Below are 25549 nucleotides of genomic sequence, written 5' to 3' on the forward strand. Positions count from 1 at the left end.
TGGAATTCTGGGTTCTTGTCGAACATGACGGCTGAGGTGAAGCTGAGATCGGAGGTCAGATAGTCGAGGAAGACGACGATCGGGCCAACATGCGGCAGAGGAACTTCATTGATTTCGATTCTGATTGAGACCCGCCGGAAGACCCGTGCGAAATTGGCTCAGCAATATATGGGGAGGAGGATGTGCTATGCAATATCAGTCTGGAGGAGTGATATGATTGTGAAAGAAAAGCTGGTGTGGTGCTTGAATTGGTAGAATCTGGGTTAAATCAGACCCTCGATCGGATGACGACTGACGTTGTGGAGCTTATGTGAATATGTGATACTATTCGTATGGATGAAATTCCTCTACTTTTCAACAAAAAAAAAAAACCGAAATCCTCGATGTAATGGACCCATGTGGTAAGTCTCGTTGAGCGTGCAAATCACAATCAAAGATGAAAGATGAGTGTCAACTTAAACGGAGTTAAGGACCTTCTGTTCCTTATCATCATCAACCCATTACTGTGAGAATATCATCATATATTGCTTTATCCTATCACAGAGCAGAGATTCTTGTTTAGTTTCCCTGTCCTTGACCTCATCCTCATCACCAAATTCTAAATCTTCCTTGCTAATGTCCAAAAACTTCTTCTCTGTGTAGGTTTGTAGGTTCTGGATGGCCACTTCATCAATAGGTTCAACAAAATACAAAACCTCAATATCTTTTTGAACCAACCTTTCCAAGAATGGAGCACTTCTTGCATTTTTCAGACTGTCTGTGGCCAAGTAATAGATGGCCTTCTGGGTCTCAGGCATGTTTTCAACATATTCATCTAAACTCGTCAGTTCTTCCTCACTTTTGAAATGTAAAACCGGAACAGAGGTGTTATGCACTTGCATTGCTGTCTATCTCAGTGAAAACTAATTTTACCAAGTATCGGTAATTGACATTACTGCCCTTCCGTTACGAACTCCGTCAGTAGTACGGTACAACACAGGTATTACAGCTTTTACCTCTTCGAAAGTTCTTGTATACACCGAGGTATAAGTGAACCAACTGTGATAGTGTAATCTCAGCCATTGATTTAATCTAAATTCTACATGAAACAAACTCCAACACTCACACCGTCAAATATAATTGAAACCCCAAAAATTTAACCATGGTAAAACTTGTAGAAACAAGTAAGGTACCAGAAGACTGAAGGATCAAGAAGAAGAAGAAGATGCACACATGATATTCTACATCCTATGATTTAAAGAAACTGAAGACGAATTCATCTACAAGATTTGTTGGCACAGCAACAACTGTGCAACTTTCACCCCAATACGAAATCGGGAGGGATGGCTGGAAAGGCTGGCCCCCAATTAGTTTTCTTTGATGAGGAAACAAAACTGCAGAGCTAAATTTTGCTGCACTTTCACCCAATAAGGAATTCGAAACCTTCTAAACCATTCTACCCAATCAAGAGTCTGGGATCTACCTAGACCCAAAACCCCTGGAGCCCAGAAATTTCAAATTCCCCAGAATCATAATCAACTAGCGACAGTCAGCATTCTAATTACCCGTTCCCGGCGACGGAGACGCGATCGGGAGTTGAAGGAATTGGAGGAAACGTGGGGGGGGGTTGTGTGAATTGAAAGGGACTGAGATGTAATGGAGAGGGAAGGGGGGAACAGAGAGAAATGGGGGAGTGATTGGGAGAGATGATGAAGGTATGAGATTTTACTGCGGTTTGATTTTTTTGACACCGTTTGCTTAATCCGTTTGGTTCAAGTGCATCTGGTGCACTGAATCCGCTCCGCTATTTAGACATAAAAGAGATGTTTTTGATATTTTAGTCCTCGACTAAAGTAAAGTAGGGAGACAAAACATGGAAGAGCTAGACTACGGCGTAACAGTACGCCACATGGTGCCCATCTCGGTGGCAGCTTCTCGTCCACAAATTTCGAATGCGAAGGGCCAGAGAAGTACGTTACCAAATTGTCTGCGACAAATCACACAAGAGTACAAAGATAAAAATCTCAAGAGACCGTGCTAATGAGGACAGCCGACAGACACATCAGAGGTCATGAAGTCGGCGATGGAGAGGTCGGGCAACGTTTTGATAGCAAAGAATACAATAAAACCAGGAATCCCAGTTTGGATTTCGTCGAGCTCTATTCAATTTTTTGTCTTCTGCCAATTTGGGTTCTGAGCACCCATAACCCGCACCAACCTTTGATTTTCTTTTTTCATTGAAATGCAGCTAAGAAAACAGAGTATGTGCATAAGTGCATTGAGTTCGTGCTCCAAGAATTCAAGCCATGTTTCTATTTTTGATATTCAGAACATTTTGATACATTATGAAGTTTGGTTATCATCTAGATTTGTTAGCTACCGGAGATATATGGCTTGGGTTTATTTTTTTTTCTTTGACCAATTCTAAATCTGTTTATGAGTTGTTCTTTCTTGTTATATATATTTGTGTCGTTCACTGTTTTCTTGATGTGGGACTCTAGACAAAGAGACAGACTTGTATAACAGTTTTTCTAGGATTGATGGACAAATCAAGAGCTTCAGTTAAATTCACAGCTTTAAACCTGATACTGTGGTGGATTTTCCTATATCCAATCCAAAACCTAAATCACAAAGGTAAGGAGGTACCCATCATGTTTGTACTTGAACAACCTCTCTGCTTATAAATACTGTTTAGAATTTTTTTTAAGCATAAAATAAAATACTGTTTAGAGATCTTGATATGTGGGACTGGTTATAGTGATCAAGTATGAATCTGCTTATAATAGAGCTGCTTGAGAAAATGGCAGTTTGTGGTTTATTCAGGATATCTACATCAGAACAATATGTATGTAAGCCGAATCACCATCACAAGAATTTAAGAAGGAAGAGAGGTGTCATGTAAAATTTAGCCCATAGGAACATATGACTACTGCATAGGGGATATGGCGCTAGCTCACATACTGCTTCAGAAGGCTTCTGCAGAATGCCAAGTCGAACCGCTCCTCTGGGGGATCTCCGATGAAGTCGAAGACAGCATCTGCATTCTGAAAGTCTTCATCGGCTGTGTATCTGGAACCAGAGTTTAAGAGGAGAAGCAAACATGTTACACATAACTCAGACGAGCCAAGTCGCATTCTAGTAAGTGTGGAAATTGATCTGATATGATAATACACATTGCAATGTAACATCCCGAGTAAGAAATTGGTGAGTAGGAATGCACTACATTCTTGGTCTCAAGTCAAAGTTACTTACCCGCTCTTGGTTACTATACACTTCATTCCAGCAGCTTTTGCAGCTGCAAGGCCTATGCCGCTGTCTTCTATCACAACACAACTGTTAGAAAAGAAAAAACATATTACTTTATGCGACCATGGCATCTAGCTGTTCTTAAAGCACAAAGAAAAAAAGGTTAGAAGCTTGTTATGGAATATCTCTGTAGCATTTAGGGTGTCCAAAAGAGAAATGGGACGAGCATCTAGATCACATAGAAAGTATATAGATACAAAAATTTTCAATATGTTGGCTGTTGTTGCACCAAAACTAGACAGGACTTTTTTCCTGCAGTACCTTGAAGGATCAACACTCAGCGTCTTAGCCGCCAATTCATAGATGGCCTGTCAAGTGGAATGGATTAGTTTAGTGGTTAACAATGTAGATTGAGAGCGTTCGAGTGAACCTAAAGTACCTGCAAGATATAGGGAACTAAAAGAATAACATACAGTAATGTATTTTTGTTTGTAAAGTTAACTAGAATATTTATTTAAAACAACAAGAAGTTGATATGTTATACATATATGGGCTGATTACAAGAAAATTATAGTTCAGAAGCTAATATTGCCCTTATCTGTTTAGCAGTGAAGTCAAAGTAATTAGCTAGAAACATGGCACTACAGAACTGCATTAGTGTTTTGTCATGTGAAGTTAAAATAAAATTTTACACTATACCAACAAGAGGGTTGAAAGATTACTGGATCAGGCTTCTTTCGGGGAACCACATCTCCTGCGAATATCTGGATTTTCTCTGCCCTTTCTGGTCCCAGCAAGAAAGAAACTATTGCAGATACCTAAAAATAAAAAAAATATGATTCAAACAACAAAAACAAAGTGCAAAGCTGAATAAATGTGAAGCTAAGAAGATATCTTAAGCTAAACATACTATGAACAAGCTAATGATAAAGGCTTTAACTGTCATTCTCATGGTCTAAATAAATTGCAAACTGATAAGAGAGACATATGAAGGACGAAACAAGATCTCATAGTTTCATGATAGGTTTTCATACATGTAAGAGCTGTGTTAATCTGACCAACCCAACAATTTTTATTACTTGCATACTTTCATACTACATGTACTGAATATACACACCCAAGTGCAGAAAATTATCATTTGTCACAGATACCCAATTATACAATCATTAAGTAGTGGAACCTGATTAAGCATACCGCCTTCTCGTTTGAAGTGCTGCACACAGCAACTTTAACTCCTTCTGCTAAAGCCTGATCTATCAACCTGTATAAATTGACAAGAGAAACTTACTACCAAAATCTGAAAGTCGGAAATTTACTGAGGAAAACTAAGCCTACTAGAAACCATTATCTTATTATTGTCCTCGAAGAATGAAGCACAAATGCTAAGTAGTCTTAAATATTTGTTGTCTAAAAGCCATTTTGCCCAAGTCTTAAGTCTTAACCATCAATATGCCGTTTACTTGTATAGCTGACTTAGGAAGGAAGGAACTATATATAATCCATTTAATAATGCATGATCAGAATTAAGAAGAAAATAATTGGAGTTGTTCTAACTTGTTCATCAAATCAAAATCTTAGAACAAAATGCAACTGAAACATGACACAAAAGGCATCAAGAACTAGATATTGCATAAAGGATTCTAAAGAGTAGATGGTAACCAACTTTGCAACGCCTGGACGAAGAGGCAGCAACTTTTTCTCAATGAGGGCCATGAACAATTCCGTCTTTCGCTTGTGAAGTCCAGCTATGAATGCTTTTCTCTCTTCCTCACTCTTGGGAGCTTTTTCCGGCCAACCCGTCTTGTTAAAATAGGCAGTCATCCTACATATAAACCACAACCATTTAATTACAAGTCCAAATCATACTTCTTCCACAAATTAGATGTTGTCTCACATATAATCTAAACCTACTCAGTTTATAGTACACACAGAAATGTGACAAAACAAAGCAACTTACCTTTCTTTTCCACCTCCAATCTTGAGCAACTCTCCATACAAATCTACATGCCAAGTTACACCCAATTCTTTCTGTTCATCAATCAATAATTTCAATCAAAACAGTGAAAACACTAAAGGTAGTTTCTCACAAGATCCTCCAAACAATGTAAAAACCCTCATTGAAAATTCCATCAATACTTTAAATCTCACATCTTTATTCTCTTTCCAAGCAAAGCAAGGAGACCCACTTACAGAATTGAATGAATTTCTCAAAAGCTCCAAACTTTACCTCCTTGAAAGTATCATTGAAGGAAATGCGGTGCCCATCTTTCTCCGTATCGACAAGAACGCCGTCACAGTCAAACAGTAGAGCCGCTGGGAGAGTCGAAGAAGAAGCTGAGCAAGTGATCTGAGAATGACATGTTCTTATTACCACTGGTCTCTCTGTTTTGCTAATAAAAACTTTTGTGCCCAATAGAGAACATGGCAATGTCCTCTGATGGGATTTGAGGCTGGAAATAAAGGTGGTATTTTTATGAGATAGTAAAGAGTTGGTACAAGATAATGTAGCTGAGGAAAGACCAAAGGCCATTGTAGCCATTTGAGATTAGAGAGACTCTGTTTCTGATCTCACCTCAAAGCTCAAAGCTTTTTGAGTCTGTTGTTCTCAACGGTCCTTTTAACGAACTTATCCGTCCCAATTCCACATATATGTTCCACTATCTATCTTCATATTCGGGTTCGGATTCGGGTTCGAGTTGGCCCAAATCTCAACCCAAGTTGTAACCGGGTACAATAGAAGTACAGAAACTGGGACTAGGACACTAGGTGTTGTTTGACTTGTTTCAGTGGGAAACAAACACTGGTGGAGAGCTCAGAGGCTTGGGGACGATGAAACGCTTCTTCCAACCAGTAGAGAAAGATGGGTCTGCCAAAAGACCCAACCTTTCATCACCCAAGAGTGAAGAAACTTCAATGGAGGACAAACCCAAGAGAGAGCCAACCAAGTTCTTAACTTGGAATGCCAATAGCTTTCTTCTTAGGGTCAAGAACAACTGGCCTGAGTTCACCAAGTTCATCACCACCTTTGATCCCGACGTCATTGCGATACAGGTATGACATCTCTCTGTTTTAAGGTACCCATTTTGATTCTTGGGGTTTATGAGGCATTGATGAATGTTTTGTGATGACAAATTGGTATGGCTAATTTGACTGTGTTGGTGCAATGGGATTTCGATTCTTAGTATTTGGGATGTGAAATTTCATGAATGTGGCTTTTTTATGGTCTGAGATGTGGGTAAATAGAATTTGGTAGCTGAGGTTCTGGATTGTGATGAAAGTTTGGTTAATTATAGTCTTGTAAAGGTGAAATCTCTAGGCCAAACATGTCACGCTGTTGACATTTTAGTTGATCTGAATAAAATATACTGGTATTGGGTGGTTTGTGTGCTGGACATTTCAGGTTGTTTCCTTTCATTTTAAGGAGTTACAATGCACAATGTGAAAGTTAGACAGATGCATAATTTCCATTCAGTATCGGATAATGCCTTTTTCGTGACTTGTTTTCTGAATCAAATTCAAAAATGCTGCTTGATTGTAAGTTGGTTCGTTTTGTTAGTCTGTCCTTTTCGTCATGCATCTAGTCGTGGTTGCTAAGTATTGATTTAAGATCTTGGTAAGTGTGTGTGGAACAACTTTCTAACCGCATGTCAATACCAGGAAGTTAGGATGCCTGCTGCTGGTTCAAAGGGTGCACCTAAACGCCCAGGAGAGTTGAAAGATGACACTAGCTCATCGCGTGACGAAAAGCAGGTACGCCACTCTTCAACATCTGTTTGACAAAATTTTATAACTTTTGATGGAGAGCATGTGTATTGATATTGATCATTGTGGTGTGGACAGAAATATACTGGGATCATCTAGTAACACTACCAAATTGAATTCTCCGGATAGGCTTGAAGTTGCTAATTAGCCAATACTTATATATTGGTCAAATGAGTTCTAAGCTAAGAAATTTTTTCTCTTGAAATCGTTAGCTTTCATATGTGGGATTATACTAAAAGTCTAAAAGATTCACATAGGCATTGTATGGTTTTATGCTTCAACTGAGTTGAATTTACCATTCATATATTCAAGTTCTTCAAACATTTTGGATATCATTTATACATTTGATCATGTTATGCAAAATAGCCTCAAGATTATCACTAATGTAGATGTTGATTCTCTTTCTTTACTTCCCAAATTATGCAGATAATAATGCGTGCCCTGTCAAATCCACCCTTTGGAGATTATCGTGTTTGGTGGTCACTTTCTGATTCAAAGTATGCAGGGACTGCATTGATTGTAAAGAAGTGTTTCCGACCACAAAAAGTATTTTTCAATCTTGACAGAAAAGGTTTGCTGGTTGATTATATGTTTTTGCTTGTAGCATCCATTGAATTTCATATATACTGAAATGATCTTCTTTTTTTTTAACTTGCAAACATCTTCCTACCTAAAATGATGAAAGATCATTTTGTTTTACTTGATTTCCTTTCCATATATATATGTAATATACAAATGATTATGTAAAGAGCTATAAGCTCTATGCTTTGGGAAGTCAGTTTTAAGTTAGTTTCAACTATCTATTCTATACAAAAGAATTTATCTTGTTCTTTCTATTTTTAACTTTTATCTTTATCTTTTTAAGATGGATATTTCTGGAAAATATTTCTGGAAAGATATCTATCTCAAATACTCTTTTTGTTTCACTGGCACATCAGCTGGTTAATACAATTTTCTTTTGTTAGCTTCGAAGCATGAACCAGATGGTCGGGTTATCTTAGCTGAATTTGAGACGTTTCAGTTATTGAATACATATGCACCAAACAATGGCTGGAAGGAGGAAGAAAACTCATTCCAAAGGAGACGAAAATGGGATAAAAGGATTTTAGAGTTTGTCTTGCACTGTTCAGAAAAGCCTCTCATATGGTGTGGTGATCTGAATGTCAGGTGAGTGTATCTTTCTTTGTCCCACTAGCCACAGTATTCACAAATGATAAACTTGAGCTATTCAGAAGTAACATGCCTTGCAATATATTTATGATAAGTTCATAAATCTGATGTTTTGGAGCTACTTAGATGTTAAATGGGTAGCATTATGTTCAGATGTGAAACTTCGGCAGCATAAATTTCTGTAAGAAAGGTTTTTCTAACTGTCACGTTTAAAATAATCCATTAATACCTTGTTACAGGTCCCATTATATACTAACCTATTGAAAAATTGTTCTGGGCTTATCATGTCAACGATTCTGTAATATAATCTTGTTTATGTTCCTATGCACCTCATTAGGTATATTATATTTCTTATGGAGGAACTTATATTTTCTGTTTGTATGCAGCCATGAAGAGATCGATGTTAGTCATCCAGATTTTTTCAGTGCAGCAAAGGTTAATGGTTATGTTCCTCCGAATAAAGAGGTTATATTTCAAACTGAAGCTTCTTAGGACATTATTGTGGTTGTCATATAGTACTTGGCCTTTGTCAACTAGTCATAATTAACTTAAAAAGGTAAATTCTGAAGAGTGAGGTTGAGCTGGTGGAATATATAAGGACCAATACCTCTTCTGGATGCTTATGCAACTCTTCAGTTAGGATGTATTTTGAAGTTCCCATCTATTTGAACTGCTGTGTTCCTTTTTACTTAGAATTTTGAGGTTCCTGGCCGTCATCTGGAATCTCACCTTTTAGGAAAGAGGAAACATTGTATATGTGGAGGATCTTGTTAATCACGGACTTGTAATACTTCTGTTCCAAGAATTTCCACCATTTGTTTTGATACCATTTTCACTGCTGTCCCTGTTTCATTTTAGGAAGTTTGCGTACCGAGGTTTAACATTTGACCTTTATCATGGTCAAAGGGTATAGGACTGCAGGAAGCTACGTATGTGAACTGTAAATGTACCCTATATGTGTTATCTTAAACCCTGAGATGGTTTGTTATCTTGATAATTCAGGATTGTGGACAGCCTGGATTTACCTTGTCTGAGAGAAAGCGTTTTGGAAACATATTGAAAGAGTACGTTACCCTTAACTTATTAGCTTGTTCCCTTTGCATTCTTTCATTGTGTGCCTGCATGGCCTTATTCGTATCTGTCTCAATAGAGTGAGGAAGGGAGGGGATTGGATAAGGAAGAGATCTCATAGCAATCTAGTTTTTTTTTTTTTTTTTTTTTTTTTTTGAGAAATCATAGCAATCTAGTTGAATTGATATTATTTAGTAAAAGGAGCTTTTCATTTATTTACTTGGAGTTGTATTGTTACTTTGATAAATAATAACTTTTACCGTCTGATAATATGTCTTTCAGGGGAAAGCTAATAGATGCATACCGATTCCTCCACAAAGAGAAGGACATGGAGCATGGCTTCTCCTGGTCAGGAAATCCCATTGGAAAGTAAGACCATAAGGAACATGCACGTAGAAACTTATCATTGAAAATTAAATAGGATTTCTGTTGTGTTAGTCGAGTTGAAATATTTGTCAATCATAGTTTCCATCTCGATGTGCAATCATTAGATGTACATAGAGGAACCGGAAAGTATCTGAATAACCAAATATTGTTATTATACAGTGTACAGCACATAATAAACATAATGGTTGGCTTTCTGGCAGGTATAGAGGCAAAAGGATGAGGATAGACTATTTTGTAGTTGCAGAGCAACTCAAAGATAGGATTGTTTCATGTGAGATGCATGGGCAAGGGATTGAACTTCAAGGTATTAGTTTTTTCCATTTCAAATATCACCTCTGCTGGCTGTGTATTTTCTTGCAAATGTTGGAATTGGCATGATATATATGAATTACAGAATTCAGTTTATAGTTTAAAATAGAAACAGACTCTCATTTCGAACTCAATAGGCTAGTATCCCTCATCCATAAGTGCCGGTTGGTGGAGATCAAAGCATGTATAAAGAGTTAAAGACATAGTCTTCTGATGATGGCACCAAATCATGTAATTATGGTTTGATGATCCTTATTACAATATGGATTACATCTAAAATCTAGTATTCATTGAAACAAACTAAAGAAGCGGAACACAAAGAAAAGAGATATGTGACTCATGTAGCTTTTACCTTTTGTGGTGAAATGTTCTGGCAAATGCATTTCAAACTGTTTACTTGTGATCCCACAAGCTAAAACAAAATCTCATCAGCTTTATAATGTCAGTTGATTCCATCTCTTTTTTTTCCTCTTCGTAGTATATACCAATATGCACAGCTAACTGGCACTGATTCGAAACTCTGCAGGATTCTATGGAAGTGATCATTGTCCAGTTACCCTTGTGCTCTCAGAAGCACAACAGAGTTCTAAGGAGAGTGACTTAACTGCTTAAACTGAAACAATTTATGACAATCCCAATGTTATAGGACGAAGTATTATCCATAAATGTTGTACTATATTTATGCATCAAGTAAGTTTGTCATGATGCTTCTCTGATATTTTAGCGGCAGCTTACATTGTTAGATTATCCTGTTTAAGTTGATCGTTGATTTGCATTCTATGACGACCAAAAATGTGAAAACTGAAAAGGATGGAGTCAAAATGCACGAGGTAGAAGGGGGAATTTACTTCTCGCAGTAAAGAAATGAAATACCAGCGCAGAGAAGAGAAAAGGAAGTATGCCACAGCCTTTTAGTGATAAAGTGGTCCTCCTCAATGTCCTGTGCTCCTCCCCTGCCATACTGGGCAAGCATTCTCAACCTAGACTCATGCAAATCACAATAAATTACATTGATTGAGTTCAAATGATTAGGTCCGTAGGTCTTTATATCATGAAATGGGAAGTAGATATTGATGGTTGTCTGTCAATGCCTTCTTCCCTGATCCAGGTGAATTTGACCATCAACCATATCTATCTGATCAGAATTTACCTTGTCTGCGATCGGTGAAGTCAACATATATTCACTGTAAAAGCACTTTCAGACCATATGTCATTTGTCTTCAAGCCATTCTCATCTCGCTTTCTGCATGACTCATTTGTGTTAGCAACTCAGAATCTGTTCAGTCATAAGTCTGTCCATCTTACCTTCCATAGCCACAAGCTAGCAGCCGCGTTAAGCGCGAGGTGTAATGTATAAACCTCGTATTAACGCGGCCGCAGAAGTTCAGTTTGTCTTCCCCAACCCTAGTCTCAGCTGTTCTCAACTACAGTAGTTGCTACAGATGGTCAACGTGGTACGGTGGAGAAAGAGAGGGCACATTATGATCACCGGTAGAGGATGGCCGTAAGGAATCTAATGATTACCGAATCTGATTTGTTAAGAACCAAAAGTTATTATAAACTAAGCTAGCAAAGCATGCTCTGTGACTAGGCTTTAACCTAATTCTTATTACAAAATAGTTTCATGCAGCTATACTCGATGATATGAGCGCACCAAATAAAATTGCAAGAATCAGCTCGTATTTATTTCTTTTTTCGTAATAGTGGTTTCGATTTTGTACTGAAAGTAAAAAAGAAATATATATCCTAGGGTTGGTTGCCAAGACGTGACATGTCATCCTAGGGCTGGTTGCCAAATGACCACTAAAAACAAGAGTCAAAGACCTCAGTCAAGTGAAAGTACACTCTGTTCAGCCTTGTGTGGAAACTAATTCTGAACCAACAGAGAAAGACATCTCAATTTTCAACAGCCACTGATTAGTACAATTGCAAAATTATCACTGCATCCATCACCAATGGAAGCAATTCTCTTGATTCTAGGGATTTATAGTCTTGACATATATGGTTTTTCTTTGTTTTAAATCGTTTTAAATTTCTTTGTTTTTCCTCTCTTTTTGATTCAAATCTCGTATGACCAATACGTTTCTAAGATTTATATCTAATCTTGACATATATAGTACGTTCCTCATTAAAATGGTAGTCAAATACATGAATGACCATTTTACCCAATTAGAACCTTAACATGAGCACGTCTAGATGGTTTTGGACTGTTTGAAGTGTAACAAGATTACCGGTTAGAATCAAATAGAATCTATGTTTTGAACTTCTACCCACGGATAACCTTCTAATATCAAATTGAACAGATTTATAAAAGTAAAACTGTATAAACTCGGAAACACGAACATTTACTTAATACTATATTTTATAAACAGAAGTTATCCTTGGTATAAGTTAATCTCCAAATCCTATCCAAATGTACTGCAACATTTTTGAACTGGTCTGACTGATGAAAAATTGGAAAATCTTAAACTTGTAGGGCAAAATTTTGAAAAATAAAATAAAAACCCCAAAAAGGAAAAATCCCCAAACATAGAAGAATACAAATAGAAGAATAAAAAAGCAAATGGCAGAATGGTAAAAATAGAAAAAGACAGTGTCATTTTCATGTAGTGCTCTCAAACCCAGAATAAAACCCCACTCACATGACATGACCTCCTCTGCCTCTCACTCCTCCTTCCCCTGCTCCCCAAAATTTTTACTTAAATCTTTCTTTCCTCCTCTGCTTTCTATCCCCTGTAGTTTTCCTTTTTATTCATCCCAAAAAAACAGAGCACCGCACTCTTCCCCCAAAACCCCCAAATCGAAAACCAATGACGCCCTCCCCACTCTAAACCCACTTCTCCATTCTCCAATTCCCCATGGGTTTTGCATGACCAATCCTCCAAAACCCACCAAAGATCTCTCCTTTTCAACTGATTTAATTTCATGGCAGCACCTCCAGAGCAGCCCCCGGAGGTCCTCCCCTGGCTGCGAGCCCTCCCCGTAGCTCCCGAGTACCACCCCACCTGGGCCGAGTTCCAAGATCCGATTGCCTACATTTTCAAGATCGAGAAAGAAGCTTCCCAGTACGGCATCTGCAAAATCGTGCCACCTGTCCCTCCGGCACCGAAGAAGACCGCAATTGCTAACCTCAACAAGAGTCTGATACTACGTAACGGGCCGGTAACCGGTAAAGGCCCGAAAGCCCAGCCCACATTCACCACCCGGCAGCAGCAGATCGGGTTCTGCCCCCGGAAGGCCCGCCCGGTGCAGAGACCCGTCTGGCAGAGCGGCGAGCATTACACTTTCAGTCAGTTCGAGGCAAAAGCGAAGAGCTTTGAGAAGAGCTACTTGAAGAAGCAGAGGAAGAAGGGAGGGCTGAGTGCTTTGGATATCGAAACACTGTACTGGAAGGCCACTGTGGACAAGCCGTTTTCGGTTGAGTACGCCAATGACATGCCCGGGTCGGCATTCGTGCCGCTGAGCTCGAAGAAGAGTGGGGGGAGTACTAGCAGGGAGGCAGGGGATGGGGTTACGCTTGGGGAGACTGCGTGGAATATGAGAGGGGTTTCGAGGTCGAGAGGATCTTTGTTGAGGTTTATGAAGGAGGAGATTCCCGGGGTTACGTGTCCCATGGTGTATGTGGCTATGATGTTCAGCTGGTTTGCTTGGCACGTGGAGGATCATGACTTGCATAGCTTGAATTATTTGCACATGGGGGCCGGGAAGACTTGGTATGGCGTGCCCAGGGAGGCTGCGGTGGCGTTTGAGGAGGTGGTCAGGGTTCAGGGGTATGGAGGAGAGATCAATCCTCTTGGTGAGTTCAGTGGCATTTACAAATTTATGTGTCCCCTGTTTTTAGCTGTGCTCTGTTCTGTTTGAACTTAGTTGGAAATGTCAGTTCAACTGGTTTGTTTGATGTTATGACTATAGAATGCTTAGTGTTCAAACTGTCTGTGTCAAATTAGTTACTTACGACAATGTGGACTTATCTTGGGTTATGGAAGTAGCTTGAAGTCTTGTGGAACTTGTTATGCTTTTTGCTTAGTGATAAAAAATACAATGTGATGATTTTACTTTTGGCTTCTATATAGTTCCTTTCTCCACACTATCTACACCTTTAATGGCATTTGTTTTTGTTCAGTTACATTTGCGACTCTTGGTGAGAAGACCACCGTGATGTCACCTGAAGTATTTATCAGTTCAGGGATTCCATGCTGCAGGTAATTCCTATAGTATTACTTTGTCTTTTAAAGTTGCTTTTGAAATTCCTCATTGTATATGATGAATTAGTCATTCATGATATTCTTACATCTCTGATTGCTTTGAATCAGGTTAGTGCAAAATGCTGGGGAATTTGTTGTCACTTTTCCAAGAGCGTATCACACTGGATTCAGTCATGGTCAGTGAGCATTAGTTTATATTTACTTAAGTCACTGCTGTTGTTGTCTTTGTGTTTTTATAAATCAAAATGACTATTTGTTGAATTGTCTATAGGATTTAATTGTGGGGAGGCAGCCAACATTGCAACTCCTGAGTGGTTGAGGGTTGCCAACGATGCTGCTGTCCGACGAGCTTCAATCAATTATCCTCCTATGGTGTCTCATTTTCAGTTACTTTATGATCTTGCTCTAGCATTATGTTCAAGGTTTGTTTGTGACCTTTTGCAAGTTCCATTTGCCTAATTGCGTAATTGCGAATTTCTACAAATAAGCGCATTATGGTTGATTACTAGTTGAGTATGAAGACCCCAATTCAAAAATATCTGGAAAGATAATCAGTTGCTAAACTGCTTATTCTGCAGAACACCTGTGCACAGTAGTGCTGAACCTCGAAGTTCTCGACTAAAAGATAAGAAAAAGGGTGAAGGAGAAACAGTAGTTAAGGGTTTATTTGTGAAGAATGTCATTCAGAACAATGAGCTGCTTCATGTTCTTGGAAAAGGGTCGTCAATCGTACTTCTACCACAGAGTTCTTCAGACATTTCTGTTTGTTCAAAATTACGTGTTGGTTCACAGTTGAGAGTGAACCCGGATGATCTCATTATAGACGGAAATCGGGGAATCAAGCAGGTTTCGGTGAAAGGAAAACTTGCATCTTTATGTGAAAGTAGCCGACATCTCTCATTAAATGGAAATGACAGTGCAGCTACTCCTTCTAAGATGTTGAACATGAGCGCTAAAAGAGAAAGTAATGTCGAAGGGGAAGGGTTGTCAGATCAGAGACTGTTTTCTTGTGTTACATGTGGGATTTTGAGCTTTTCATGTGTTGCTATCATTCAACCAAGAGAAGCAGCAGCCAGATATCTCATGTCAGCAGATTGTAGTTTTTTCAATGATTGGGCTGTTGATTGTGAGCCAATCCAGGGTGCAAATGGAGATCCAAATAGTTCTAAGAAGGGTCCCTGTACAGGTTGGTTTATTCTGAAAATTTCTTCTCTATATGGACAGTCTTATTATTCAAACTGATATTGTAGCCCAAGATTTTTCCTTGTGGGTAGACTTAGATAAGGAACCTCTATTACTGTGATTACTGTTCCACTGATACATGCATCATTTGGACAGAGGGAAGCACAGTTATAAATTACTTTTAAAAACAATTCTGGTCTTGAACAATGCACCTTGGTTTATGCAACCTCAGGGATGAGATCTCCAACTTGAGTTACCTACGCCCCTTTTCATTCTTCCATGTGCTCAAAGTACATTAGTAAATATGCACTTAGATCAATCTGATTACTTACCAATTCCCAAATTTGTCATTTTGTATGCATATTTTGATGTATTTCGAGTTTATATCATTCTTGCACTTATCTGGTAAATGATTTTTCTATGTAATTTTTTTAGTTCAACCGTAACTTCTAATCTTGAATGTTTATATGTTTATTCCTTCAGAAACAGGATTGAAGCAAAAAAGTGCCCCTGATAGTTTATATGATGCACCCTTTCAGTCTGCTGATAATCAAAATCAGATCACAGATCCATCCAATGAAGTTGATTCAAATACTGAAAACCAGAGAGATACTAATGCACTTGGGCTATTAGCTTTGACCTATGGAGTTTCATCTGACTCGGAGGAAGATCAGGCTAACCAAGATGTTCCTGTTTGTGGTGACAAATCAAACTTGTCTGACTGTTCTTTGGAAGGTAGATATGAGTATCAAAGTGCTAGTCCTCCTTTGAGAGCCTCTTATGGTGGTACAGCTGGGGTTCGCAGTCCCACTTCACCAGGATTTGATTGTGGTATTGGACTCCCAACAATTGATGGTAATGGACTCCCAACTATTGATGTCTATGTGGAAAATAGACCTGAAGCAACTAATTTCAAGGATAAGGGTCATCAATATTCTGTTGATCTTGACACCAATAATCTTGCTTTGACAAAGACAAATGGTTTGGTGGGTACATCTATAGATCCAATGAAGGTTTCATATTCTGGCTCCCCAGATGCATTTGACGTTCAACCAACTGGATTTGGTCAGGTCACTTTACGGAAAGATAGCACAGGTACATCATTTGCTCCAGGATTTGACCATGATTCTTCTAGAATGCATGTGTTCTGCCTTGAGCATGCCGTAGAGGTTGAGCAGCAGCTCCGTTCATTTGGCGGCGCCCATATATTACTCCTTTGTCATCCAGGTGTGTGTTTCTGTTAATTTACAGTTTCTGACTTTGTTCATTCTCCTTTTCTAATCCAGTTCTTTACTTATATGAAAGCCCCTACTGTAGTAAAGGTCATTTTGTGTGAATATATTATGATTGGTAACAGGAAAGTAGTATAGATGAAACGAGTAGAGTGTTCACGGGTTCAAATCTCGCTGAATGGTAGATGAAATGGGTAGAAAGTAGTACCAGCTTATCCAATTGGTTGTTTTGTATGTTATGCAGTTGACTAGGAATACGGGACGTTCTGCTGCTTAAGTTTTAGTTTAGCTTCTTGGGTGAAAATTTCGTATTTTCTGAACTTTATGGCTAAATGGAACGGTGGAGGCACCATTGCTTAAATGGGATTTGGTGCCTTGTTGCTGCAAACAAAGGATGAAGAAGTTTTCCCTGATAGTGTATGGTTAATGTCATAAGTTGATAGAGCTTCTGCCAGCCATTTTCTGTCTATATTATTGGCCTAGTGTAGTTAGTTGTGTAAACCAGAAGTGGGATGAAGACGAAAAGCTTATTCCTTTGACAAGCTCTTTATTTGCAGTCTTTATAATTAATATTTAAAAGCAATACCATTTATCGATAACCAGACCATCATATATCCCTATAGTCTAACTAGCTCTGATTTTCAATCAATACATTTGCAGACTATCCGCGGATAGTGGATGAAGCAAAAGAAATAGCGGAAGAACTGGGAGTAAATTATCCCTGGAATGATTTGGTATTCAGGAATGCCACCAGGGCGGATGAGCAGAGGATTCAGTCAGCTCTGGATAGTGAGGAAGCCATTGCTGGGAATGGAGACTGGGCTGTAAAGATGGGGATCAATCTCTTCTACAGTGCCAGCCTTAGCCGCTCTCATCTTTATAGTAAGCAGATGCCGTACAATTCTGTTATATACAATGCATTTGGTCGTAGTTCTCCAGCAACCTCCCCTGCTGGACCTGAGGTCTGTGGGAGGAGGCCCGCCAAACAGAAAAAGGTGGTGGTAGGGAAATGGTGCGGTAAAGTTTGGATGTCAAATCAAGTTCATCCCTTCCTAATAAAAAGGGAACATGAAGAGAAAAAGGTGGAGCAAGAACGGAGGAGGTTCCAGGAATCGCCAATTCCAGATGAGAAGCTTCATGGAAACACAGAAAGCACACACAAAACTGAGAAAACTGTGGTGACGAAACAGTATTCTAGGAAGAGGAAAATGACCGTAGATGGTGAGACAACCAAGAAAGCAAAACGTACTGATGCAGTTTCTGCTCAGTCAGTAGATGATGACTCCCATCTACAGCAGATGAGGTTTCTCAAGAACAAGCAAGGCAAACATATAGAGAGTGGTCCAACCAAGAAATCAAAAATTGAGAAAGAAGATGCAGTGTCGAGTGATTCAATGGAAGATGATTTCCGTCAGCAAAACAGGAGGACTCTTCGAAGCAAGCAAGCCAAGCATTCTGTGGGGGATGATGATGTTTCAGATGATTCAATGGGAGTTGATTCTCAACAGCAGCAGACGCGGATTGCTAAAAGTAAGCAAGCAAAGCACAGTGCCAAAGATTTCTCTGTGGTGTCAGATGATTCAGTTGGAGTTGATTCTGATCATCAGCAGAAGCGGGTTGCTGAAAGTAATACCAGAGAGTTCTCTGCGGTTTCAGATGATTCGCTTGATGAAAGTATCCATCAGTTGCATAGGAGGTCACTTAGACGCAACAAAGGTAAAAGCATTGGGAGAGAAAATTTCACCTCACAAAATCTTTATGGGGTCAGTTCTCGCCAGAAACAAAAGAAAACTTCTAAAAGCAAGCAGGCCAAAATTGTTGAGAGAGAAGAAGCAGCTCTGGATGAAACAACAGACGATAATGCTGCACTGCAGCATAAGATTGTCCGAGGCAAGCAGATAAAACCAGAGACCCTTCAGCAAATGAAACGGGAAACCCCTCACCGTGTGAGACAAGGGTCCCGCCGTTTACAAGAAAGCCAGCAACAGACTCCCAGGATCCGAAACACCACTGATGTCCATGCTGAGGAACCAGAAGGTGGGCCTAGCACGCGACTTAGAAAAAGACCTCCAAAAGAGCAGCCAGAAACCAGTAGGAAAAAGGCAAAAGTGCAGCCAGAAACTGGAAGGAAAAAGGCAAAAGAGCAGCAACAAACCGGTAGGATCAAGGTAAACACTGCTTCAGCTGTGAAGACAAAGAATGCTTCAGCTCGAAAGACAAAGAACGCTTCAGGTGCGAGGGTAGAGGAAGCAGAATTCGTGTGTGATATTGAGGGGTGCACCATGAGTTTTGGCACAAAACACGAGCTTAATCTCCACAAGAAAAACGTGTGTCCAGTCAAGGGGTGTGGAAAGAAATTCTTCTCGCACAAGTATCTGGTGCAACATCGTCGAGTGCACGAGGATGACCGCCCCCTTCGGTGCCCTTGGAAGGGATGCAAAATGACATTCAAGTGGGCATGGGCTCGGACGGAGCACATCAGGGTACACACAGGTGCTCGTCCCTACGTCTGTGCTGAGCCAGGTTGTGGGCAGACCTTCCGGTTTGTGTCAGATTTTAGCCGTCATAAGCGGAAGACTGGGCATTCAGTAAAGAAAGGTAAAGGGCGATCACGGTGACCGGATGCAGCAAAGTGGGATGTAATCATGTAACATGACTAAGGAATCTGTTGTTTGATTGACAAATTAGTTTTAGGTGAGGAGTAGGGATTTAAGATTTTCCCCTGTAATTGCTATTCAGAGTGACAATCATTTCTGATTCCTCGGGCCTTCATTAGGCCCTTTAATTTAATGCGGCAACAGCAATTGCTTGGATCTTAAGTAGATTTTTCACATCATGTTGTCATATGCTAATTCTACATTCTCTTCTTTGATTGCCTACTGTTATAGTTGCTCTAAATTTTGGATCAAGTACCATTCAGATGGAGCTATGCAAAGTACAAGTACCAAACAAAAGAAACAGCACCCCTTACATTTCTGATATTAACCTTACAATCCTGCAACTACCAACACTCTAGTTGCTCACACTAAACTTCAAAGTGAAAGTTCATACTCACCCGACTCTAACTAAAACGTAGAAATTAATTACCAAAACAGAAAGATAATATTGTATCACCCTCTTATCGCCAATTTTACCGCCGTAAAGAGTTTTGGTAATATTTTCTAGTCAAATGAAGGGACTGTTTGTGTAACAACTAACGTGTGTATGTGAGAACACGTGAATATAGCCGGAGGATGCCCCTGATAAAACGACATGTCGGTTTTATGACTTCAGTTTTACTAGGCTAGTCTCCCACTAGTCCACACCGTTTGCAGTTGAGACCTATAAAGCAAGCGTTTGTTTTACCCTCCTCGCTTCTCAATCTCATCATCTCTCTTTTTGTTAAATTAGGGTTTTGAAATGTGGAGGGAGAATGAACCTCTCTGAATCCTCATCCTCGGTCGTCTCTATTTCCTCGAATCTCGATTCCGATACCGTCAACAACAACGAAATTGATCAGGTTCTGCTCAGCGATTCCGACATAGGGTCTCAACACTCCACCGCCGCCGAGAGGGAGGAGGACCGTCACTGCTCCTGTGGTGATGGTGACGTGCCGGCGGTTGTCCGTTCCGGTCCCGATCCCGATGCTGTTGACCTCGATCATGCGGTGAGCGATGAGATTCAGAAGCTGGATTTGAAAGGTGAGGTGGCGGTGGAGGAGGTGGTAGAGGAGGAGAAGAAAGAGGTGGTAGAGGAGGAGAAGAAAGAGGAGGTTGAGGCGGAGAAGAGCTGTAATGGTGGCGAAATCGAAGACAAAAGTAGTGAGAGACAGAGTGAGGAGGAGAGCAATGAAGGAGGAGAGAATGGTGTTGAGGTGGAGAAGAAGGGAGGAGAATATAACAGATGGTATCAGTACCCGGTGAGGCTTGAAGCCGAAGACTGTTCCTTTTACCTGAAGACGGGGTCTTGCAAGTTCGGATCCAATTGCAAGTTTAATCACCCTGTTAGAAGGAAGAGCAACAATCAGGTAGTCAATCTCTACATACATTTATCCGATTATACATGTTTTAATGCAATGTGCCTGCTTTGTTTGGTTATGATATGAAAGATTGGGACTTCGCAATGCTTGGCCTCATTTATCATTATGTCTATATGTATGTTTACCTTTGTGGATAAGGACCTTAGTGTATGTGTTTGTCTGTGTGTGTGTGTGTGGAATTTTGAGAGAGTATGGGGTGGTTGGTATGTTAGGCTGGAATGATGAATATTGTCAGCGTAAAATGAGCTAACATATTTGGTGAACATGGTATTGCTCATCGAGGAGAATGTTCATGTAATTAGTGTTTGTTTGCATATTAGTAGTTGCTGCTTTTCGTAGCTGAAACCGGGTTTTTATTTGTTTATTTTTATTTTTTTATACTATTTATGTTGGAATTATTGCACCTAGCTAATGGCTACTTTGGAAGGGTTGACATATGAATATGCCCTTATATTATCATGAATATTTCTGCTAGCTGCTCACTTTCTGTTTGTTGATGTTTTGAATTCTACCAGTCCCAGGTTTTTAAAGACAAAGTGAAGGAAGGGAATGAGTTGTCAGAGAAGCCAAGCCAGACAGAATGCAAGGTTATTTGTTGTCCTAATGATGTTTTTGTTCATGTATTCGGTATGGAGCATCTTAGTTTATCCCGTCTTTGTGATGGGGTTCTACTTCTGGTTATCTGAAAATTGAAGATAAGTGTGCATATATGTCCATATTTCCCCTTGTACCTTGTATTTAAGTCGTTGAAATGCTTATGTGAACTGGTACCAGTTCATGATATTGTAACACTTTGTTGCAGTATTACTTAAGGCCAGGGGGATGCAAATATGGAAACGGTTGCAGATACATCCATGGAAAGGGGAAAACTCCGGTAGCTCCAGTTGAGGAACTTAACTTTCTGGGACTGCCAATTCGACAGGTATAGATTTTTTCTCGAACCTGCTGATTTTGAAAATGAATGTAAAATTCAGTCTTTGAGGTTTAAGCTGTATATGTACTTAGTTTCTTCATCAATGAGGTCTTTTATCATGTTTTAACATCACCTCTTAATATTTTCTTTATTACAGGGGGAGAGAGAGTGTCCCTATTATATGCGCACTGGCTCGTGCAAGTATGGATCAAACTGCAAGTATAATCACCCTGATCCTACTGCTGCAGGAGGATCTGACCCTCCGTCTGGATTTGGTAACAGCGGACCTGCATCATTACAAGGTGGATCACAATCATCATCTTGGTCTGCACCTAGATCATTGAATGAGACTCCGCCTTATGTGCCAATGATGATGCCACCATCTCAAGGAGTTCCTTCTCGAAATACAGAATGGAATGGTTATCAGGTATATTCATCACTCCTATGATACAGAGTTTATGGTTTGAATAAGTCTCTCTCTCTCTCTCTCTCTAGAACATAGAAAAATACTTCTGTTTTCCTTTTACATTTTTCAATGCACTTGTCTCTCTTTAATTATTGATTTCATGTGGCATGTTTAGGCACCAGTATATCTAGAAAGAAGCATGCCTGCACCGCCACCATATGTTATCAACAACTCAGGGATTGAAACCAATATGTATAAACAATATCCACAGTCAAATCAAGTTGATGAATTCCCAGAACGGCCTGGACAACCTTTATGCAGTTTCTTTTTAAGAACAGGGGACTGTAAGTTTAAATCTAATTGCAAATATCATCATCCGAAAAGTCAGACTGCAGTATCCCCCTCATTTGCACTCAGTGACAAGGGCCTTCCTTTGAGACCAGTAAGTATTTGCACATGCTCTATACAATGAATCTATTATATTTACTATTTTATTTTTATAAAACAATGAGTTAATAACTTTTGGAATATATCCTAAAACTGTTTTCACTTTATGTTGCATGGAGCAAAAACAAGATGAATATCTTTTTCGGGATGATGAAAAGTATGTTTTGGTTTGGATTTGAAATTGTCTTTCTGCCACTGTCGTGATGGGGTTGATTTCCTCGTAACGGAAGTAACTCAACTGCCGATTCAATGGTCCCCCATGTTGCTCAATTCGACTTATCATCTTGACAACATGGGTAACTAAAAATTCCATTTGTAGAAGGCAGCAAGTACCTGTTGTATATAGTTTTATTATTGTGTGATGGATAGTTTTGGGAAATGCAATTTTTCTTCCCTTTTTCCTGCTCTGCTGGGGTGGTGTAAGTTTTTCTTCCCTGTTTTCTTCTCCCATAACTTTGGAAGATTTTGGGTACAATTTAGCTTAGCTTCATAATTGTTCCACAAAGATTAACTTTTTCTCTTGAAAATCGTTGTGATTGCTTGTTTGCTTTCCAACAGAATGTTTATTGACTACGTCTGTGAGATTTTTTATCACAACTTATGGCTTTCATGTTTGCATGCCATTGATCCAAAATTTGTTTCAAAATCCAGGGTCAGAATATTTGCACCCATTACAGTCGCTATGGCATTTGCAAATTTGGGCCAGCTTGTAAATTTGATCATCCGTTGCATTTAACATCTTCAACTACATCTGGTCTTGATCATCAACTTCCTTTCAGTGACTTGGCGAATACAAATGAGGCAGCTAGGAGCAGAAGTCGAACCGACGATACAATTCAGCTGCAACAAGCCGTGTAATAAGTTTTGCATGAAATACCTGCTAGAGCACACAGCATTTGCATGAACAAGGATATGTAACTGTTCTTTCTTTTGGATCTTAAACCTATGGAACTTTTCCATCCAGCTGCTACTATTAACTTTTATTTGCAAAGGACCGGGATTGTAAATTATGTCGTATTTATGTCATTTTAGCAGCAAATACAAGAGTAATTTTAAGTATTCAAGTCACTATAGTTCTGTTCCTTGGATGAATATTAGATTGCAGCATTTTGCTCGTGCATGTGTGTAAGTCTTTGCATAGAAAAAAACACTATGATCTCCATATAGGCATATATTGAAATGGAGCATAAATGCAGTTCTCAAAAAAAAAAAAGATAAGGGGTTTGATGAAATTACTTTTAGGTGACACTGCCGGTGCTGTAAAAACATCTAATACAGTAGTTCCAAGTTGAAAATGAAGATGGGGGAAACTCTGTTTGCAAATTACAGAACATTTTTCAACTGATACATAACGAACACCAGAAGCAGCGAAACTGGTTCACATCTTCCCATTGGGTAGTAACTCTGGTTGGTCGTACGGTAAATGCTTCTCCACAATTAAACCCAAATCCCTGTAGCGCCGGACACATTTTGAGAGGCAAGCTGTTTCACTGGAACTTAACTTGCTCCCAAGCGTGGTACTGGTGATGCACTTGTCCCAGCATGCACTTGTTAACCTATCCACCATCTCAGCGACCACCACTCTATGGTGCTCTACCTGCACAGCAAGCACAAGTTTGTCTCAGAAGAATAGAACATAGATGGTGGTGAGAACATGTTAGAGCAAGTACCAAACTAGCAGCAGCAATAGCAATCACATAAACCAGTCTTGCAAAGACATGATAAACAGTATAACGTTCAGACAAAGCCACTAGTGGACATCGGCAAAAGTTTGAGTGAATGCATAGGCATTTTAGACCGAAAGAATGAGTTTTTGTTTAAGACTAGAGAGGCAACATCTGATCATAAGTCACAGCATACAATGGACCTATTTTGGAGGTAGGTAATCTAAGGCTTGACCAGTTTTGCATAAAATGGCCGCTTCAAAGAATTGAATGCTGAATCGCTGACTGTTGAACCAAGCAATTCACTTCCACTTTAAAGATGGTAGTATTCTAAGCTGCAACATGTTAGGTAAAAGTATGTTTACTTAGAACAGATGCACCATGTTCTTAAAAGACCGAGGACAAAAATAAGTTCATTTGCTTTCTTCCTGTTTTTCAAATGTGTGCAACAGCAAAGTTGAAAAGGGTTATACCAGAATTGAAAGGGTACCTCTCCAATGCCCTTAAGAATTAAAATCTAGCTTCCAATAGAGCATTCATATAACCAAGCCTGAAATTCAGAGTTGAAGGTTTCATAACTCTCTATCAATTGCTCAAACAGATTAGTATTAGAAATTTACAATTTGCAGTGCCTTGTTATGACCCACTAAACTCTACTACTCAGAACTACTTGAGAAACAGACATAATCGATCAAATATATAAAACCCAGAAAATGATATTAAACTTGAGCGATCGAGTAAATTCGAAATCAAATAAGCAAAAAGGAACAAGAAACTTACACTGATGATGTTGATCATCTCATGGTTTGAGGCATCCGTATGTGCTTTCTTGTCAAAAACAAAAAGAAAACAAAATAAGAAACCAGTAAAACTTTAGCGAGTAAAATCGGAATCAAATACGGAAAAAGGAACAAGAAGCTTACATCGATGACTTCGGACATCGCAGTAAATTTGAGTGAGTGGTGTTGATCCATTGCACCAAGTGAGTGGTGATCCATTGCACGTTTGTGCCTCCTAATTCGATAAATTCTCCAAATTCTTGAGAGAGAGAGAGAAAGAGGGACGCTCTGAGAAACCCTAAACCCTCTGAGAGGGATGAAATTATATAGAGGGACAACTTATTGAGCTGGATTTTGCATATGACCACGTGGATAAGGTCATGAGGCCCAAGAGTCCAAAGACCAATAACAACCCAATAATAATAATGATAGGTGCAAATTTGATTTTATGAATATTTTTTTTCTTTTCGAATCATCACAATTCTTGATTTCGTTGAGTGAAGACTCTTTACTTTTGACGGAAAATTTTTCTATACATACTACATGCACGACGTGTAAATAACCAGATTCTTAATGAATGTCTTTGTTGTTTATCAAATTTGTTATTGAATCCATAAAAGTTGAAGACTAACAAAATCTTTGATGAAAATATATAAGTCGTCGCGTTAAGAATTTTTAACCGCATCGGTTCTCCTTTGTTGCTGTAACGCTAAAAGTGATCAACAAATTAAAGTCAAAACCATTTCTGATCGTAGGTTTTCTCTCTACGTAAGAAAGAA

General features: G+C 39.3%; 5 protein-coding genes across 5 annotated transcripts; 3 read left to right on the forward strand and 2 right to left on the reverse strand.

Moving 5' to 3' along the window:
* Nucleotides 1-2776: 2776 nt before the first annotated feature.
* LOC101296207 (protein CbbY-like) lies at nt 2777-5755 on the reverse strand. The gene is made up of 9 exons (XM_004300987.1): nt 5453-5755; nt 5183-5253; nt 4889-5047; nt 4420-4486; nt 3948-4043; nt 3547-3593; nt 3232-3312; nt 2941-3048; nt 2777-2807 (listed from the first exon to the last, which is right to left on the reverse strand). The coding sequence occupies exons 1-9, from the start codon at nt 5753-5755 to the stop codon at nt 2795-2797; spliced, it is 945 nt and encodes a 314-aa protein (XP_004301035.1). The 3' UTR covers nt 2777-2794.
* On the forward strand, nt 5714-10583 carry LOC101300146 (DNA-(apurinic or apyrimidinic site) lyase-like). Its single transcript, XM_004299133.1, has 9 exons — nt 5714-6276; nt 6883-6975; nt 7414-7558; nt 7953-8154; nt 8544-8622; nt 9160-9221; nt 9511-9597; nt 9816-9919; nt 10451-10583. Exons 1-9 carry the CDS (start codon nt 6055-6057, stop codon nt 10534-10536), a joined length of 1080 nt encoding a protein of 359 aa, XP_004299181.1. The 5' UTR covers nt 5714-6054; the 3' UTR covers nt 10537-10583.
* Nucleotides 10584-12849: 2266 nt separating this feature from the next.
* Nucleotides 12850-19422, forward strand: LOC101296491 (lysine-specific demethylase REF6-like). Its single transcript, XM_004300988.1, has 7 exons — nt 12850-13720; nt 14048-14126; nt 14238-14305; nt 14401-14551; nt 14708-15315; nt 15795-16538; nt 17204-19422. The coding sequence occupies exons 1-7, from the start codon at nt 12850-12852 to the stop codon at nt 19159-19161; spliced, it is 4479 nt and encodes a 1492-aa protein (XP_004301036.1). The 3' UTR covers nt 19162-19422.
* Nucleotides 19423-19805: 383 nt separating this feature from the next.
* LOC101300442 (zinc finger CCCH domain-containing protein 43-like) lies at nt 19806-23434 on the forward strand. Its single transcript, XM_004299134.1, has 6 exons — nt 19806-20549; nt 21077-21148; nt 21364-21483; nt 21632-21901; nt 22056-22322; nt 22979-23434. The coding sequence occupies exons 1-6, from the start codon at nt 19956-19958 to the stop codon at nt 23183-23185; spliced, it is 1530 nt and encodes a 509-aa protein (XP_004299182.1). The 5' UTR covers nt 19806-19955; the 3' UTR covers nt 23186-23434.
* A 115-nt stretch (nt 23435-23549) lies between these two features.
* LOC101300723 (mitochondrial import inner membrane translocase subunit TIM8-like) lies at nt 23550-25064 on the reverse strand. Its single transcript, XM_004299135.1, has 3 exons — nt 24915-25064; nt 24772-24819; nt 23550-23924 (listed from the first exon to the last, which is right to left on the reverse strand). The coding sequence occupies exons 1-3, from the start codon at nt 24987-24989 to the stop codon at nt 23706-23708; spliced, it is 342 nt and encodes a 113-aa protein (XP_004299183.1). The 5' UTR covers nt 24990-25064; the 3' UTR covers nt 23550-23705.
* Nucleotides 25065-25549: the final 485 nt, after the last annotated feature.

This window comes from Fragaria vesca, linkage group LG5 (genome assembly GCF_000184155.1).
Source record: "Fragaria vesca subsp. vesca linkage group LG5, FraVesHawaii_1.0, whole genome shotgun sequence".
Classification (NCBI taxonomy): domain Eukaryota; kingdom Viridiplantae; phylum Streptophyta; class Magnoliopsida; order Rosales; family Rosaceae; genus Fragaria; species Fragaria vesca.